The sequence below is a fragment of the Hyperolius riggenbachi genome, chromosome 6 (assembly GCF_040937935.1).
Source record: "Hyperolius riggenbachi isolate aHypRig1 chromosome 6, aHypRig1.pri, whole genome shotgun sequence".
Classification (NCBI taxonomy): Eukaryota; Metazoa; Chordata; class Amphibia; order Anura; family Hyperoliidae; genus Hyperolius; species Hyperolius riggenbachi.
Genome location: NC_090651.1, coordinates 285407187 through 285424431, shown reverse-complemented (window position 1 = coordinate 285424431; position 17245 = coordinate 285407187). Strand labels below are relative to the sequence as shown.

Genomic DNA, 17245 nt, shown 5'->3' with positions numbered 1-17245 from the left:
TATTCCTGGAAAATTAGTGTAACTGCAGTGTATCATTAAAGATAATCACCAGCGTGAAAGTCTTTAATTAAAATATCCTTTTATATAATTTCCTATGTTGTGCAGCGCTAGAGAAGGTGCAATGCATTATGAGATCTCAGATTAAAAGCAGTTATATAATGAATTTTTATACAACATTCTTATATTTATACTATTGGAGGATCAATCCTATCACTCTATCCCTTGGAAATAGTTGAGTGTAGCTGTTTGAGGACCTGTGGGTGTAGAGTGTGTGCTTTTAGGTTTGTTATTCACTTTTAATGTGTTAGTTTGTTTTAAACTGTACCCATAATAAGCCAGAGTGTAGGATATTTGCAACTATGTAAATATTATCATTAGTGCTACCATGTGTCTTTGTCTAATCTAAACAGAACTGTAGTGAAAATAACAATCAATTAAATTGCTTTTTTTTTTTTTTACAATATTTGTTTATAGATTATTTAGTCAGTGTTTGCTGATTGTAAAAAAATCTTTCATCTCCTTGATTTACATTCTGACATGTATCACTGGTGGTAACATCTTTAGTCCTGCCAAGTGATCTGTACGGAATGTTCTTTCCTGAGAGTTCTATGCACAGAGGTAGATACTTGCTTGGCAGTTGGAAAAAGCTGTTATTTCCCACAATGCAGCGAGGTGCACAGACAGAAACCTGTCACAAACATGGTCATGACATCACACTGTGGGAGTGGTTTCACCACAATTTCAGCCACACAGACCCCTCAGATAATCTATTCGAGAAAAGGTTAAGATTTCTTGTGGGAAAGGTGGTATCAGTTACTGTTTGGGATGAAGTTCAATCCTGGGTTAAAGCACCTTTATTGAATCTTCATTTTTATTAACCCAGCCCTAAATTCTGTAATTTTTTTCAGTGTTTACATGCTCAGTCTTCACTTTTTTCATATTAACCACATCAGTACCAGTGGTCTTTGGCCCCTTAAAGACCAGACACTGCTGACACTGATAACCGGGACTCACTGACGTCACGCCACACGGAATTGCTTCTGCCGCCGTTCATGCTGCTCACCCGTCTCCCCAGTCCACTTGATCTGACATCGCTAAGAATGCAGAGCTCTGTGAGCCGGTCAGGAGCTGATTTCATTGGCTCCTGACCCCTTGATCAATGTGAGCCAATGAGATAAGCTCACAGTGGTCACGGGGTCAGGAGCCAATGAAATCGGCTCCCGACTGGCTCAAACAGCTCTGCCGTCATAACCATGGCAGGGCAAGGGAGATAGTGGCGTGATCGTCGGTAGCGGCAAGAGTGCATGGTGGCAATGAGTGAAATCTACGGCTGGGATAAGAGCTCCAAAACATGGTGTAGATTTCAATTAGTATAGTATGAAAGCGGTTAATAATTATTTGTTTCTAGTATTTATTATAGTGTTCACTGCAATTCATAATCTGTGTAAACATAAACATCTATAATAATTTCTGCATTTCAACTATACCTCATTCACACTGCATGCATTGTCGCACGCTTTTCCTCAACGCATAGACTACACTGTCTGATGTTAACGCTTTATGCTCTGCACAGAGGTGTAATGTGAGTTCACACCACTTTGCATATTATTTACAAATCACAGTGCTGACACATTTAAGGTCCATACACACGCCGGACTGCAGGAAATGACGGGTCCGTCATCACCTCCTGCTGGGCGTGTTTTCAGCAGACAGTCCGGCGTGTGTACAGTCTGTTGGCAGACTGATACGGCTGTTTCTGAGCGATGAGCAGGGCAGATCGCTGCAGACAGACTGTACACATGCTGGACTGTCGCTGGAACGCCCGCCCAGCGGGAGGTGACGACGGACCCGTCGTTTCCTGCAGTCCGGCGTGTGTGCGGACCTTTACTGTAGTGATTGGGATCAGCAGCGTAACTCTCAGTAACGCAGGTGGCATGCGATTGCGTGCATTGCGTTCTGAATGCACATTTTAAAATGTAAAGGAGACTTAATTTAGAAAACCCTTCACATTATTACACTGTTACTGATTGTAACAGGTCTGTATTATTATTGGATATGTTGTTATTTATTTACGTAGTGCTATGGCGACTCTTGGCACTGTGCAAAAGGAGATGCAACTACAGTATGTGAGCATAATACAGATAATCCATAAACATGACATTGCAACATTACATTAAGCATGTGACTTTGTAACGTGGGACGCTCCAAGGGTAAATATGTAGGAGGACAAATGTGTATTTGCTAAGTCCACAGGCAGCTTAGGAATTGCTGCTACAGCTGACCTTCATGGCAGAGTCTGGTGACCTGCCCGAGAGTTACCCTGCCTCCTGTAACTTGCAGCTGTATGACCCACTTTCACGTGCTAACACATGTGCCTTTGGGATCTGTCACTTTACAGAGTGAAAAACATGGGCCAAATGTATCAAATAGGTCTGCTCAGCAGAGATAAATGTGACTGCTGATGAGCTTCATGGAGCTGAAATACAGGACAGAATGCAAGAGGGGTCTTGGGTGCCCTCTCACTAACCCCTCTTTCTTAGGAGAACCAGTAGTGCAGCCTTTCCTAGTCACAGAGAGCAATGGTGGCAGCCATATGGATGTAGCTGCTTTCACCAAAATTAAAGAGGAACTCCAGTGACATGCAGTAGAATGCAGTAAACGGGTAACTGGTATTGCTTTAATTGGACAGAAGAAAAACATAGAGACATGCACCCTGTATGTATTTAGAGAGTTTAGCCTTTCTAATTCCCCCTCATCTGTGCCTAATCACAAGTAGTAATTTGATCCCTCCCCTATGTTACCTGACTGTCATGGCAGATAAGCTCACTTGAAAGCACAGGCTGTTAACAATATGTCTGTTTTCATGAAAGCAGGAAGTAGAAACTGTGCAGATTTATTGCAGGATTTGTATCAGCTGCAACAAAGAAATGTTTTTCTTTAAAGGTTATTATGATGTTGCGTATCTTTAGAGCAAAGAGGAAGTTCTGAATTCAGGTTCGCTTTAAAGGGGGATATATACACACACACACACACACACACACACACACACACACACACACACACACACACACACACACATATACACACACACACACACACACACACACACACACACACACACACACACACACACACACACACACACACACACACACACACACACACACACACACACACACATATACATACATACATATTCCTGTATATTGGTATGTAGCCTTGCACTTCTAGTGATGTTTAGCCTAGGCTGTTTATTATACAGCCTTCATCTCCCAGTTCACTCTGGGAGACCAGTCGTGGTTTCTACTCTGTTTGAAACACACACATCAAACACTCCGCAGTGATGCACCTGCCAGTGGTAAAAATGTTGCCACCTGTGGTAAATAAAGTAAACCAGGCTGAGAGAAAAATTTACAATGGACAAACACTGTCTGAATGATTTATAAAGTAATATTGTATAAAAGAAAAAATGTATTAATTACATTATATTCAGTAAGGTTCCCCTTAGGGAACCTACTTAGGTTTTTTGATAGTGTTGTAGATGGGTTGGAGGGCATTGAGTGAATAACAATATTCACTGCACTTCGGCTTAGTCCACTAACAAAACATGGCTTGTGCCCCATTTACATGTGACCTTTCCTCTACCTTTGGCTCAGTATCTCATAGGTACCTTCACAGGGAAAGAGCAAATAGTTCCTGCACCACCACTGTGCACTAGAATTGCTTGAGGCAGCACCCAATGACAGCACAGACAGCAGTGCCTGATAAGGAGACTGAGGGCCTAGTTATAAAACTCTATCCAAATAAATGTGTCTTTTATTGTCCATAGTCCAGTGATCTGCAAACTTGGCTCTCCAGCTGTTAAGGAACTACAAGTCCCACAATGCATTGCAGGAGTCTGACAGCCAGTAATGATTCATAAAGGCAAATACATTGTGGGACTTGCAGTTCCTTAAAGAACAAGCAACACTCATGCTAACCTAGAAATAAAAAATACATATATAAATAGATAAATACTAGTTCTACTTACATAACAGATGTATTGTGCTATCCACGTAATGATTCCTGTGAATTTTATAAAGGAAAAGCAGAAAATCCTATTCTAGGCAGTGGCCATCTTGCCAAGCTAATGATGACATCATATCCTCCCTGACTCTTGTTTTCCCCCCTCCCTTCTCTTGCTCATTGTGTATTCATTAGCTGCCCTCCTCCCAGAGTCTTCAGACGCTCCCACTGAGATGTATACTAGGAACTAGACTGTCTTATCCTCCAATCACTGAGACACCTCAGCCTTGCTTGTAAACACAAGTAATCAGACAGTGTTTCTGATAAGCAGCTGGGCAGGGAAATAAATGGAAGAGGAGGAATATATTATAGATTAAAAAAAAAAAACTTCCAGCATTCAACTCTTTGGCACTGTTTGGCACTAGGGCCAGTGCTCCTAAAGTATGTGATAACTCCAAACCATATGAATGCAGGATTAGCATCTTTATCACTTAATACACTCAGAGCAGTTGCTGTTGACATTTCATTTTTATGGTGACAATACCGCTTTAACAGCTGGGGAGCCAAGTTTGCAGATCACTGGCATAGTCAATTAATAGAAGTTCCTCAGATGTATAAAATATGCACGTTGTGAAGGTTTTGGAAAAACGTATTTTCACAGACTTTTAAATTCACTACTATTAAGATTCCGATTTTTTTAAAACTGCGGAATGCTTTTGTGTGATGTACATTAAATGATTGTGCTACTCATATTTATTGAGCATACAGTTGTATTACCACTTATGGACGCTAGAGGGCACTCTGTCCTCCTGCAACAAGGCACTGAACTGCAAGTATCCAGTGTAATTCTGGATACATTATTTATTGCAAAGGCCACTGAAACATTTGTAGCATTATAGGGGTTCATCTTTGGAAATTCAGGATACATTATTTATTGCAAAGGCCACTGAAACATTTGTAGCATTATAGGGGTTCATCTTTGGAAAACTAAGAGCAAGTGAAATGAGTTCAAAACTGGGCTATAGTTTCAGAGATACATGTAGTCCCAAGGCAAATGTTACTGAGCCACTTATCCAAACATTTGGCCTAGCTAATATAAATTGGCTAAAGTAGTCAGTGCACTATTTGGTTTTAGGTAAGCAACTGATATTTCTCTGATTTTGATTGATTACCTCTAACTATCATGTTCAAACAGCATTAGTTCAGATTCCAACAGGAATCTTATCTAATATCATTCATGCTGCTGCCAGTTTTTATTGTGTCTGCTTGATGCTGTATTATAATTTTATGTTACAGAGCAGAGCAGTTCCAGAATAGATAGTTAGCTGAGATATTTGCTGTTATTTATCTGGGCACGTTTTTGTGTTCTAGAATCTAGAAGACATTTTCATCATCCCTATAGAGCATTTTCTTCAGCTGTAATAAGTCAAATAGATACCCACATGTTTAAAAGTATAGGTAACCCACTCCCTCCAGCCAACCATCCGTAAAAAGGTGAATCACCCTCGACACCATTTATCATCAACACACAGTGATATATTTAATCACAGTACACTATAATAGTTATTATTCTGATCTGTTGAAATTGGTCTAATAATAGTTTATTGTTTGATGGAATAATCATACTGTTATTGATATGCCTTTTTATGAAAATGGCTGTATTAAAAAATTTGAAAAACCCCAATAAAAATTATTGAAACCTAAAGACAGAACACACATTTAGCTAGGCACACAATAATCAATGAGTGTCAAATAGCTGGACTGATGGCCGGAGTCAGGTGACTACCTTGACTTATAAGTATATAATTGTGCATGTCAACTTACTGCCCATACAATTCTATGGGCCTGTTGACAGTGCTGTGTTGTTACTGATCACATTATTCTAACTTGCTGCATACAAGCTTTGTATTAAAGGACCACTATCGCAAAAATTGTACAATTTAAAATATATGTAAACATATACAAATAAGAAGTATTTTTCTTCCAGAGTATAATGAGCCATCAATTACTTTACTCAATGTTGCTGTTAGTTACAGTAGTTAGTAAAAATCTAACAGAACCGACAGGTTTTGGACTAGCCCATGTCTTCATGGGGGATTCTCAGCAAGGCTCTTATTCTATATAAAGACTTTCTCTGGAAAGGATTTATACAATGATGCTGGCCAACATCCCTGCTCACGATACACATTTTTTAGCAGTTGGACACAGCAACTGCCATTCACTGAGTGCTTTTGAAAATGAACAAAACCCTGAGAATCCCCATGAGGAGATGGCCTAGTCGAAAACCTGTCGGGTCTGTCACATTTCTACTACTTACTGTAAGTGACAGCAACATAGAAAAAAGTAATTTATGGCTCATTTTACTCTGCAAGAAAGGTACTTCTTATTTGTATGTGTTTACATGTATTTTAAATTTGATGATTTTTGCGATAGTGGTCCTTAAAAGTCTATGTCCAGTCTCCATTGCAGTTCACACATATTATAATGCGTCCGTTATTCAATGCACCACCGTGAACCTAGCCTTAAAGAGACTCTGTAACAAAATTTTCAGCCTTATTTCTTCTATCCTATAAGTTCCTATATCTGTTCTAATGTGCTCTGGCTAACTGCAGCCTTTCCTATTTGCACAGTGGCTGTATTATCTCTGTTATATGATCAAATCTTCTCTCCTCTGTCGGCTCTGTCCGGCTGAGGCTGGAATGTGCTGTGCTGCTTGTGATTGGCTAGAAGCTATACACACCGTCTCCAGGCCCCCTGCACACTCTGTATGACTCACCCACTCGGCTCTTCTCAGCGTATCACTTGCTATGTCTTTTGTTTGTAAACACTGGATAAAAATGGCAATTACAAGCCAGGATTGCAGCAGGGAGTGGCAGAAACAGCACAGAGGGGCCCAGGAGAACATAATGAATAGAATGGTATGCTTTTTATTGTAAGAATTTTAGAGTACAGATTCTCTTTAAGATTGAGGCAACATTGTCTACAACACAAAAGTGGTCTCCACTTGAAGCCATCTTGTTTTTGGATAACCTTGCTGTAACAAACTCACATTAGAAGGATATCTTTATGCCTCTTCTATAGTAATAATCTTTATTTTCCCCACCTTTAATGTCTTCTAACAGAGCTATTTGTTGGACAGTTGAAGAGCTCACTAACTTGCACTGAATGCGGATATTGCTCTACTGTGTTTGATCCATTTTGGGACTTGTCTCTGCCAATTGCAAAGGTAAAGTGCCAGCTCAGACCAAATATCTCTATTTTGTTGAATCAAAACATGTACTGCACAGCATTGTCAACATATTAGTTATTAACTTTTTCAGGCTTTAGAATTTTCATTATTAGACAGTTATTTAAAAACTAGCTCCCATCTCAGTGTGTAATAAAGCATGTAAGCTTTCCCACATCCTCCCTTCTTCCCTATCTCCAATAAGAGAGCATTTCTCCCTGCTCTGTTATATAACCTTTTATAAACCCACCAATGGGAGCTGTGGGAAGGGTGGATGCTTTATTATACTCACTGAGCAGGGAGCAACTGGACAGGAATTTAGGAAAAGACTCTGCAGAGTTGTAGCAGCAGTGCTGGCCACAAAGAGCTAATCCCTCAGCAGCATAGGGAGGAGATAGGAGGGGTCAGGTTATCAGCTTTGTGTTAATGGTGGAAGACTAGCTACCGTCCCCTCCCAGGTAACCATTACTTTGTTTAACTGGGGAATACGACATGAAAGCCATTCTCAACAAAGACACAATTATCCTTAGCTCCTTAGTGGCTATTTCATACAAAACCAAATTAAAACAAATGTATATGTTAATTCACACAAATGTAGTTCATGCAGGTGGTAATATGATTTTGTTTTTTGTATTTTTGCAGAAAAGTGTTCCAGAGGTATCCCTAATGGACTGCATTCGGCTTTTCACCAAAGAGGATGTTCTAGATGGGGATGAAAAACCAGTAAGTTTACTTATTAAGCCTCTTCCCTATGCCGAGTGCTATTTATAGTTGGCGTATAGGCTTGCGTTTACTAAACTAATCATTTTGGTTCCTGTGGGCTGCTGAACATCCTCATTGGTGGTTTATTTTCCATTTGAAAAGCTTTATTAGTAATAACAAAGAAGCAACATACAAGTCCAGCAATAGCATTTTCAACAACTGTACAAGTGTTGGAAAAACATTGCATGTAAACAAGTCAAAAGACAAAGATGAGAAATTCCTCGTTGTTGTGTTATTTAGTATTTTAGTTAGGCACAATACAACATATACAGGATCTAGCACTTTTTCACCAGGGATGTTCTTTATTCAAGGAACAAGCAGGTACCGAATGTAGCATCAGAAAGAAGTTCTTAATTTATTGCTGAATATGTATCAAAGCATACAGCATACTGCTGCCATACTTAGGCCTCTTTTCCACGGGCAGTTGATATGCAGCAAAATGCCTCTCAAACTCTCACAACTGCTCGTTGCTGCCTGGTAACTGCTCACTGCCGCCTGGTAACTGCTTGCTGAGCACATAGTTCAACTGCCTGTGGAAAAGAGGCCCTACTCACTGATTAATTAAGTAAAACTGTAAGAAAAAAAACAGCCCCTGGGTGGTACTTACCTCGGGAGGGGTAAGCTTCTGCATCCTAATGAGGCTTCACCTGTCCTCTTCACCTTCCGGGATCCAGCAACGGCAGCCGCCGAAAGTACAACCGACAGGCTTGTCGGCTGTGGTACAGGCGCAGTCGCGACTGCAATATTTACCTTTCCCGCTCCAGCGCAGGCGCAGCGCAGTAGCAACTTTCTGATTGGCTCCGAAGTAAATAGCCGAGCCCGATCAGGTCCACTTTGCGCAGTAGAGCGGACTAGTTCGGGCTTGGCTATTTCCACCGGGGCCCATCGGAAGCCGCTAAGCGCCTGCGATGGAGCCAGGAAGGTAAATATTTACATCGTCGATGTTCGGAGACTGCCGGCGCGGGATCCCGGGGGTGAAGAGGACTGGCGAAGCCTCTGGATCCAGAGGCTTCTTCCTCCCGAGGTAAGTGAGGTCAGATCCTGGTCCTCACTACAAGATCAATATGTATGAAGTGTAAAAATCTCAGTTTCAGACATGATATTTGCTGGCAGCTCAACAAAGATACTCTTCATAAAATGTCAGTGTATAAGATGCGGTCCTGGTCTTCAGCGGTACGTCTGGTTCTCAGTCTTTGCTATGTAAAATTGAAGTGTGACTTCTTTGAAAGGGTATTTTTTCCTGCGGAGATGATAAAACGTTTTATTCGCTTTTCCAGACATGCTGTAGATGTAAAGCCCGGCGGCGGTGTACCAAGAAATTCACCATCCAGAAATTTCCCAAAATTCTTGTACTTCGTATCCTTTCATTCTACTTATGTTTGATCTGTTTTCTTATTTACATCACTTAATCTCACTGGATAGATAATATGTACGGTCTCACTATTCAGGCCCTGGGGCAACAGTTCAGGCCAAGTGCTGTATGGACGCGTCACTACCCTGGATGCTAGCAGCGCGTCATTTGCTATGGAGATGGGACGATGCAGGGAGTGGCTTCTGCAGTGCATTTACCACATAACATGTGTGCTAACAGTAAAGTGAAGCATCCTGAAGCATCACTGTATGCAATGCAACTCACGGACAATGTTCGGTGCCACCTACCCGTTCCGTTGTGCTCCTGCTGTCACAGGAAACGTACCGCAACTCCGTCTATCAACCTAGCCATAGATTTTGATTTGGGGGTTATTTATGTATTTATTTTATTTATTTCTTGTATTTATAAAGCGCCAACATATTACGCGGTGCTGATTTAACTATAGTTAACAAAGGGCGCTGGACATTTTGGGTGCCGATGTGCACCGCCATACACTGTAATATTAATTACGGCTATATCGGTATTACGAAATTACGAAAACATAGTGCAATTCAGCCGCCAGCAATAGCTGGGAGCTGAATTGCATCTTGCCCCTTAGTCCATGGCGGCCTTGAGGGGAAATATTAATGCGGCAGGGAAATTTGCAATAGCAGGGTGAGACATTTTACGGCTTCATCCTGCGCCCACATTTCCCGGCTCCCTTTTTACATCAATGCAACAAAAGATATTTCCTATTTAAGGTCTTTTATATGCAAAGTTATTCTCAATTCAAGTATCTACTAGCTACAGAGATTGACAATAAGATGAAAATAATTCTAATGCAGATTGTCTGCATTTTGAAATTGTGACAATCAGAATTAAAAGATTGTCTGATTAGCCCAGTTCCAGGCTGCATAAGATTTGCATGTCATTGGCCATCTCCAGTCAGCTCCTAGGAGTTAGGTTTTCACTCTTGCACTTAAGTTTTGTTTGCTTCGTGTTCTTTTCTAAGGATTCAGAAGCTGGAATGTTTTTTCCTTGACTTCACTCTCTGCAGATCTCAAACGCTTCTCTGAGGGCCGGATAAGAAGCAGCAAGCTCTCTACGTTTGTCAATTTTCCTCTTCGTGATTTAGACCTACATGAATTCGCCTCACAAACCAGCAGTAGGTTACTTGCTACGATATTTCTAATAGACAGAATAGAAAAAGCACATTATTCAAGCTGTGCCACATGTGAATTTATTTTCTTAGCAGAGTTTCTTACCACTTTCTACACTATCCAGATCTGAAATATGTTTTGCCCTGGAGCTCAGCCGAACTTAACGCCCAAGTTATCTCATTTTAGATAATAGTGGGCAAGTCTGATGCAGCCGGCTATTCTCAGGCTGCCTCCCTTAGCCTAATGCAGAGCGGGCGCAGGGAGAGACTGATACGGTATGTTTACCTGATATGGATGCAGGATTACCTCTCATCTACCACCACTGAGCGACTGTAATGCTGACATCTTCCTCTGGGTCCCATCACATGATGTGACGTGATCGGGACCCTAAGAAGGATGTCAACGGTATAGCGCCACTTGGTGGTGGAAGAGGAGAGCTGGCCCTGTGTCCAGGTAAATATGAACCACCAAGCGGTGCTGTACCGCTGACATACTCCTTTGGGTCCCAATCACATGTCATATCATGTGATCAGGAAACGGAGGAAGATGTCAGTGTTACAGCCACTCGATGTTGGGGCCAATCCTGCGTCCAGATCAGGTAAATATATCGTTCCCTGTGCCCGCACTGCATTAGGCTTAGTGAGGCTGGAGGCGGCAAGGAAAAATGTGGGACAACAGCACATAAATAAAAATCATTTGTCAGTTAAACCTAAAATAAAAATAAACCAATGAGATGAGTAATAGTATCTGTGGGACTAATCCTAAATAGAACTTGCCTAGACTCCCATGTTCTTATTTTGGGTTTAAGGGCTGAAAATTTCAGTTTGAAGTCTGGACCATATTGAATATCGCACTTACATTCTATGTAAGATGGGTCCAATATATTCAGATTTGATCGTATCATGCCTCATTTCACTTCAGGTATCCTTTAAAGGAGTAAGGGCCAGTTTCCACTAGGAGCCGCGGCCAACTCCTATTCGGCGTGGCTGCCGCAATGATGCGCAGCCGCAGCCCGAATCTCTAAGCCTTGCCATGTATGGCTTAGGCATATCTGCAGCCTGCCATCGCAGTGCGATATGGATGGCAAGTTACTAAAGAGATAGGCAGTGTTTCCCCGCCCACTTGCATGCAGGGTAACGCTGCGAGTCTGTATATAGTGGAAACGGTCTTAACCGTAGCAGTAACTTCATATTTACTCTTATTAGAGATAGGTTTACATTTATAACATGCTACTGGAGTTATACATTGTTTGATACTGCTAAAGGAGAAAGGCAGTCTTTAAAGTTTTAGATTGGTACGCAACTTGCTAGTAATGGTTTATTGGATTTAGACCCAGCACACAACCGTGCACTGACATCCTATTTCCTCTATATCTGTAATGCTGTGTTTTATACCTGACACTACTAGATTCTCACATTTCTCTGTTTTTCTTCCTCTTTGCAGCGCACGCGACATATAATCTGTCTGCTGTATCCAATCATTCGGGTACCACCATGGGGGGACATTATACTGCTTATTGCAAGAACCCAAGCAATGGAGAGTGGTATACCTTTAATGACTCAAGGTAATGAGCAAGTTTTTTTCCTTTTATTTTCTGTTTCTGAAACATATTTCTGTAACAACCTTACTACTTTCAGATTGGAATCTGATCAGAGAGGGATTGATTGTTACCAGCACATCAAGTTTCAGTAGATGTTAGCAGGAAATCAATTGAACAATCAGTCAAACCGCATCAAGCAGTGCAACACTATGGCCAACAATCAAGGCTCTTGCCCCTGGACATGGATTTAAAAAAAAGAAGTTGACGTGCTGGAGCATAGATTTCTGGCTAGGAATCGAACAGGAAAATTGATGAATGTATGGTCACCTTAACCATTCCTTTAGAGGAGCTCACAATCGAATCCCTCCTATGGCCATAGTCTAATGTCCCTGACAGTTAATGCTCTGTCAACAAAAACAATGTTAAGTTAATGCTCTGTGGTTGGAATTTTTTCTCATTTTTATTTTATTTTTGTGTTGTGGATGTACACTAATGGATAAAAGTGTCCCTGAAGTTAATGAAGTATAAGGATTTATACTTACATGGGGTCCAACACTAGAAATCCAACTAAGGAGATTTGGGCCTAGCCGGCGCCACCATAGAATGTAATAGAAATTACAGCTATAGCGGCACACAGTTAGTAACTTCGGCGCCGTCAGAAGATGAAGCTGAAGTTACTTTTAAAACACTAATTTGGCCGCCAGCAATAGCTGGAATTACATCATTCCCTACCATCCACGTGGACTTGTGCAGCAGCAGGATAAGCCATATATTGGCTGTACTCTGAGCCTAAGTCTCCCGGCAGCGAATTCTCTCGTACGCACCTGGGGCTGCACTGTAGTCTTCTCTGCTCGATCACCTACCTCTTGGGCTGCTCTGTTCTACTGCAGTGTGGACCTGTAAATTTGCTAACTGGCCCAGCTGCACTCCACTACACATGCATGGTCCTGGCTGCACATGCTGACATGTAATTGCAATTGTGCAGTCCATTGCTGGTTATGGGAGTGCGATCGAAGGGCACATGCCATCAGGACAATGCATGTGCAGTGGAGGGCGACCAGGCTGGATTGCATAAACAAGAACACCGCACTCCAGGATGTGATTGTGTGCTGGTGCTGGACCCCAAGGCTGTTCAGAATATATATGTAGAAAGAGGAGTCCGCACACAGACTTGCTGGAATGTTACTTGAATTTATTGTTCCACCACACACGCATGCAATCTGTGGTCTGACCGTGATAGGCGACGATCGTTTCGGGGCCTGCAGGAGGTCCCCTTTGTCAAGGCATAGGCAGAGGAAAACATGTTTTCTTCTACCTATGCCTTAACAAGGGGGACCTAGTGCAGGCCCCGAAACGATCGTTGCAGACTCCACTGCAGGAAAATGGAGGGGCCCAGGAGCATGGCGAGGGAGCCCACAGCCTACAGGGAGCTGGAGTAAGCCTCAGGTAAGTATAAATGATTGTGCTTTTTTAATCTCACGTTTCCTTTAACCACTTGAGGACCACAGTGCTAAAGACCAGGCCATTTTTACTGAAATTGGTTACTGCAGCTTTAAGGCCATGCTGCAGGGCCGCACAACACACCACACAAGTGATCCCCCACCCTTTTTCCCCACCAACAGAGCTTTCTGTTGGTGGGTTCTGACCGCCCCCCAGATGTTTATTTATTTTTTTGTAAATATTTATGTTCTTTTTTTTTTTTTAAACACATTTTTGTATTTTTCTTTTAATTTTCCCTCCCTCTCTCCCTCCCTCCCCTGGCCAGCCTAGCTCAGTGATCGGCTGTGATAGACTTCAGCCTATTACTGCCGATCGCTCTCTTGTGCCCCGGGGGACAGCTGTGTCACACGGCTGTCCCCAGTACAGCGCTGCCGTAGATCGCAGCGCTGTACTAAGTAAAAATACGGCAGTTTCGGCGTTTAACAGTCTCCGAGTGGCGATCGCCGCTGGGAGACTGAAGGCTGTGCAGGGCCCCGCCTACCAAGCAGGAGATGCGTGCAGATTGTGCGTGATCTCCTGCAGTAGCCGGCCCCAGGACTTGATGCCAATTGGCATTAGGCGGTCCTGGGGCTGCCGCCGCGGTCACACACTTTGGTGTGACGCGGTCATTAGGTAGTTAAAGTGTACCAGAGACAAAAGAAAATAAAAGATTTATACATACCTGGGGCTTCCTCCAGCCCCCTTTGCACTGATCACTCCCACAACACCTTCCTTCACCTTCTCCCGTTCCCAGTAGAAGCTCGTAAGCTTTGCCAGTCGGGGTCAGTCAGTGCATATGCAGTGCGCCCCCCGTCTCGCTCCCGTGGCTGGGAGCAATCACTTCCAGCCACTGCAGCGTGGCAGGGCCACGCATGCACAGTGCGCCCCGACTCGTCAAACTTACGGGGCTTCTACTGGGACTGGGAGAAGGCGGAGGAAGTTGTCGTGATCGATACAGAGGGGGCTAGAGGAAGCCCCAGGTATGTATAAATCTTTTATTTTCGTTTGTCTCTGGTTTACTTTACTTTACTTTAAGTTTGACATACAGTATTTATATATTATTAATAGTTTTAGGCATTTTTTTGTGTATGTTATTCCAATAGTATATTTCACTGTGATGAAATACCTCATTCATCATCTGTTTCTATTTTTCTTTCAGAGTAACGGCAATGTCTTCTAGCCAGGTGAAGAGCAGCGATGCGTACGTTTTATTCTACGAGCTATCAGGACCCTTGTCCAGGATGTAACAAATCATGAATGGAGAGGAGATACACTCCTACCTGCTGTGAAAACGCCCTGTCAAGTCATGCTGCAGTGAGCTGAAAGACTTTTTGAAGAAAAAAAAAAACACCAGCATTTCATACAGTCACTAGTTGCCTTACCTAACTAGCCAAAGGACTTGAAATTGTGGCCTTAAACTGGAAGAAAGTACCAGTGAATGGGTACGATAGCAGGAAGTATTCAAGGATTCCAAGAAAATCAGCTTTCTCTTTGGCTACTTAGTAATGTATTTCCTGTGTGTTGCCACTCAGCTAGAGGCTATGGAACCCCGCATGAAGTGAAGATCCCTCTGCTTATTTTGCACAATTGTACTGTTTCGGGCAATGCCTACCACTGCTGCTGTTACTCTTTGACACTTATGCAGAGGGCCTCTTGAAAGATTCTGGTCCATGAAATTCTGGAAATCACTAACTCAACTCAACCACTCAAGAGTCAGGTTCATCCCATCTCCTCACTTGTATTATTTGTAGCGGTCCTATTTTAATCTGAGGTAGAAAACAAAAATGTGACTAGGACAATATTGCTTACTGAAGTGAATTTGAGCAAATCGTCTTATGATCTACCCAAACAATCACCACTTGTATATATATAATGTATAAAATCTTGATTTGGAGTGATGTTTGTTACAAATATCTATTGTATCTCCATAGGAGCTTGAAGCTCAGGAAGTGTTGATATGTTATAATATTAAGTTGTTTGCTTTGGAAGACTGTAGAGTGGCAGAACTGGTAACTCGGAATTTTGATGAAGAGAGTCTGTGACAAAAGTTCCTGTTAGTTGAATCTTTGTGGAGCACAATAATCCATTCTCCTTGCAACGATAGAGGGGTGTGGGGTGTCACAACAGTATTAGGATTAACTGAAGGATGTAGGCGAATGTTCGCTTTATTTTCATTTTACTACTGTTTTTTAAATGGTTAGTACACAGATACTGGATTCTAACCTAGAGCACTGACTGAAGTACTGTATTTAGTTATGAGTTTATGTGGGATGTGGAAGCTGCTGTGTACATCCTATGGGTGTCTAACTAAAGCTAAATTGTGTAGGCAGCAAAACAAGCAGTCCTCTTAAAAGCAGTGGTTTTGGGTGGGTGATGGTAGATGATGGATGATGGTAGATGATAATGGGAGTAAATTAGCATCCTCACAGTGAGATATTTCCTCTACGGGAGATCAGTTCAATTCCACACACACCCAGCTGGTTACTATACCTGCCGCCTTAGGCCGCGATAAATACTTGTGGCTATGAGGTGGCAGATGCTTATTTTGGGTGCATTTGGCTATTTAATAGCTTGTGCTTGGCTACACTGGCTAAGTAGTGCCGGTGCTCAGCATTGAGACGTTAGGATTCAGCTACTGTATAGCTGAGCTCTGGATATCAGGACCTCTGAATAGAAAGTTAGGAGGGTTAGTGTTAGGGGATAGGGTGGGGGAGGATAGAGGTAATAAGGAGAGGAGGTTAGCGATATGGCTTTAAAGGGAACCAAGAACGTTTTTTTCTTGCAGTTTCTCCTGGTTTCTAATAGCTATAGGCGCTACCATGCTCCCCCTCCCCTTTTCTCTGCCCTTATTTATCCAGGGGCACGTGTGAAGATAGCATGTGTGACTTCGCTACACTCTTTGAAGCACAGTGTCTTACCCCCCCCCCCCCTTCCCTGCTGATGAAAGCTTTTGTTTGCTCTCTGCTAATGTGTGCAATAAAATAATCGCATCAGTCCTAAAAAGAAGAGGTAAAATGTAAGGTTTCTTTTTTTTTATCAAGCCATGTGGTTAGCATGCATGTTTAATGTGCTATTGATATGCCCTTGGCGCTACAACATTACCGATATTGTATCATTAACACACAGTGCCCATTGCCCAAACTAACACACGCCTTCACTATACATCCTCCCTCTGGGGTCCCCTTATAACCTACGTGTTCACTCAGATTTGAAGAAATACATTCATCACATCCAATACACGAGTCTACTCTCAGCCGGTGCTTAGTATAAGCAGATATGTTCTTTTTTGTATGTTGTGTTAAAGTTGCATGGTTTCTTTTTTAAATACTGTGTGCATTAAAGTGTAATTCCAATTTTGCAGAAAAAACAGTCCCTCCATTTCACAAGTTTTAGCAAGCTTTGTTACAAAGTTTTAACCTTTCTCCCACAGATTTTGGGATGGGTTATTTGTGTACACAATTGCGCCAGGCCTTTGGCATAGAAATATGGCTTCCTAAATCCACTCTTTAAGTGTTCATCGTCCTTCCAAGTATAAACGGAAAACTTATTGTAGAAAACTTCCGAATTTTGCTTGTGTCTGATAAAATGCTTCTTCCTGGTAAATGCACAAATGTAACTGTGCATGAAGAAGGGAATTTGGGAGCATTCAATACACCAAACTGCATGTGGTTGTCATGGTTACAAATGTAGCGCTTTTCTCCTGACAGACTGAAAGCGCTAGA

The 17245-nt window shown here is 42.2% G+C and overlaps 1 protein-coding gene across 5 annotated transcripts in view; it reads left to right on the top strand.

Moving 5' to 3' along the window:
• The window catches only part of USP2 (ubiquitin specific peptidase 2), a 292102-nt gene extending 275226 nt beyond the window's left edge, over positions 1–16876 (top strand). For all 5 annotated transcript variants that reach the window (XM_068240975.1, XM_068240978.1, XM_068240977.1 and 2 more), the window contains 6 exons: positions 7128–7231; positions 7874–7954; positions 9271–9349; positions 10402–10509; positions 11948–12068; positions 14683–16876. In XM_068240975.1, the coding sequence (XP_068097076.1) occupies positions 7128–7231; positions 7874–7954; positions 9271–9349; positions 10402–10509; positions 11948–12068; positions 14683–14770 (581 nt within the window). In that variant the 3' untranslated portion in view covers positions 14771–16876. The remainder of the gene's footprint in view (positions 1–7127; positions 7232–7873; positions 7955–9270; positions 9350–10401; positions 10510–11947; positions 12069–14682) is intronic.
• Positions 16877–17245: the final 369 nt, after the last annotated feature.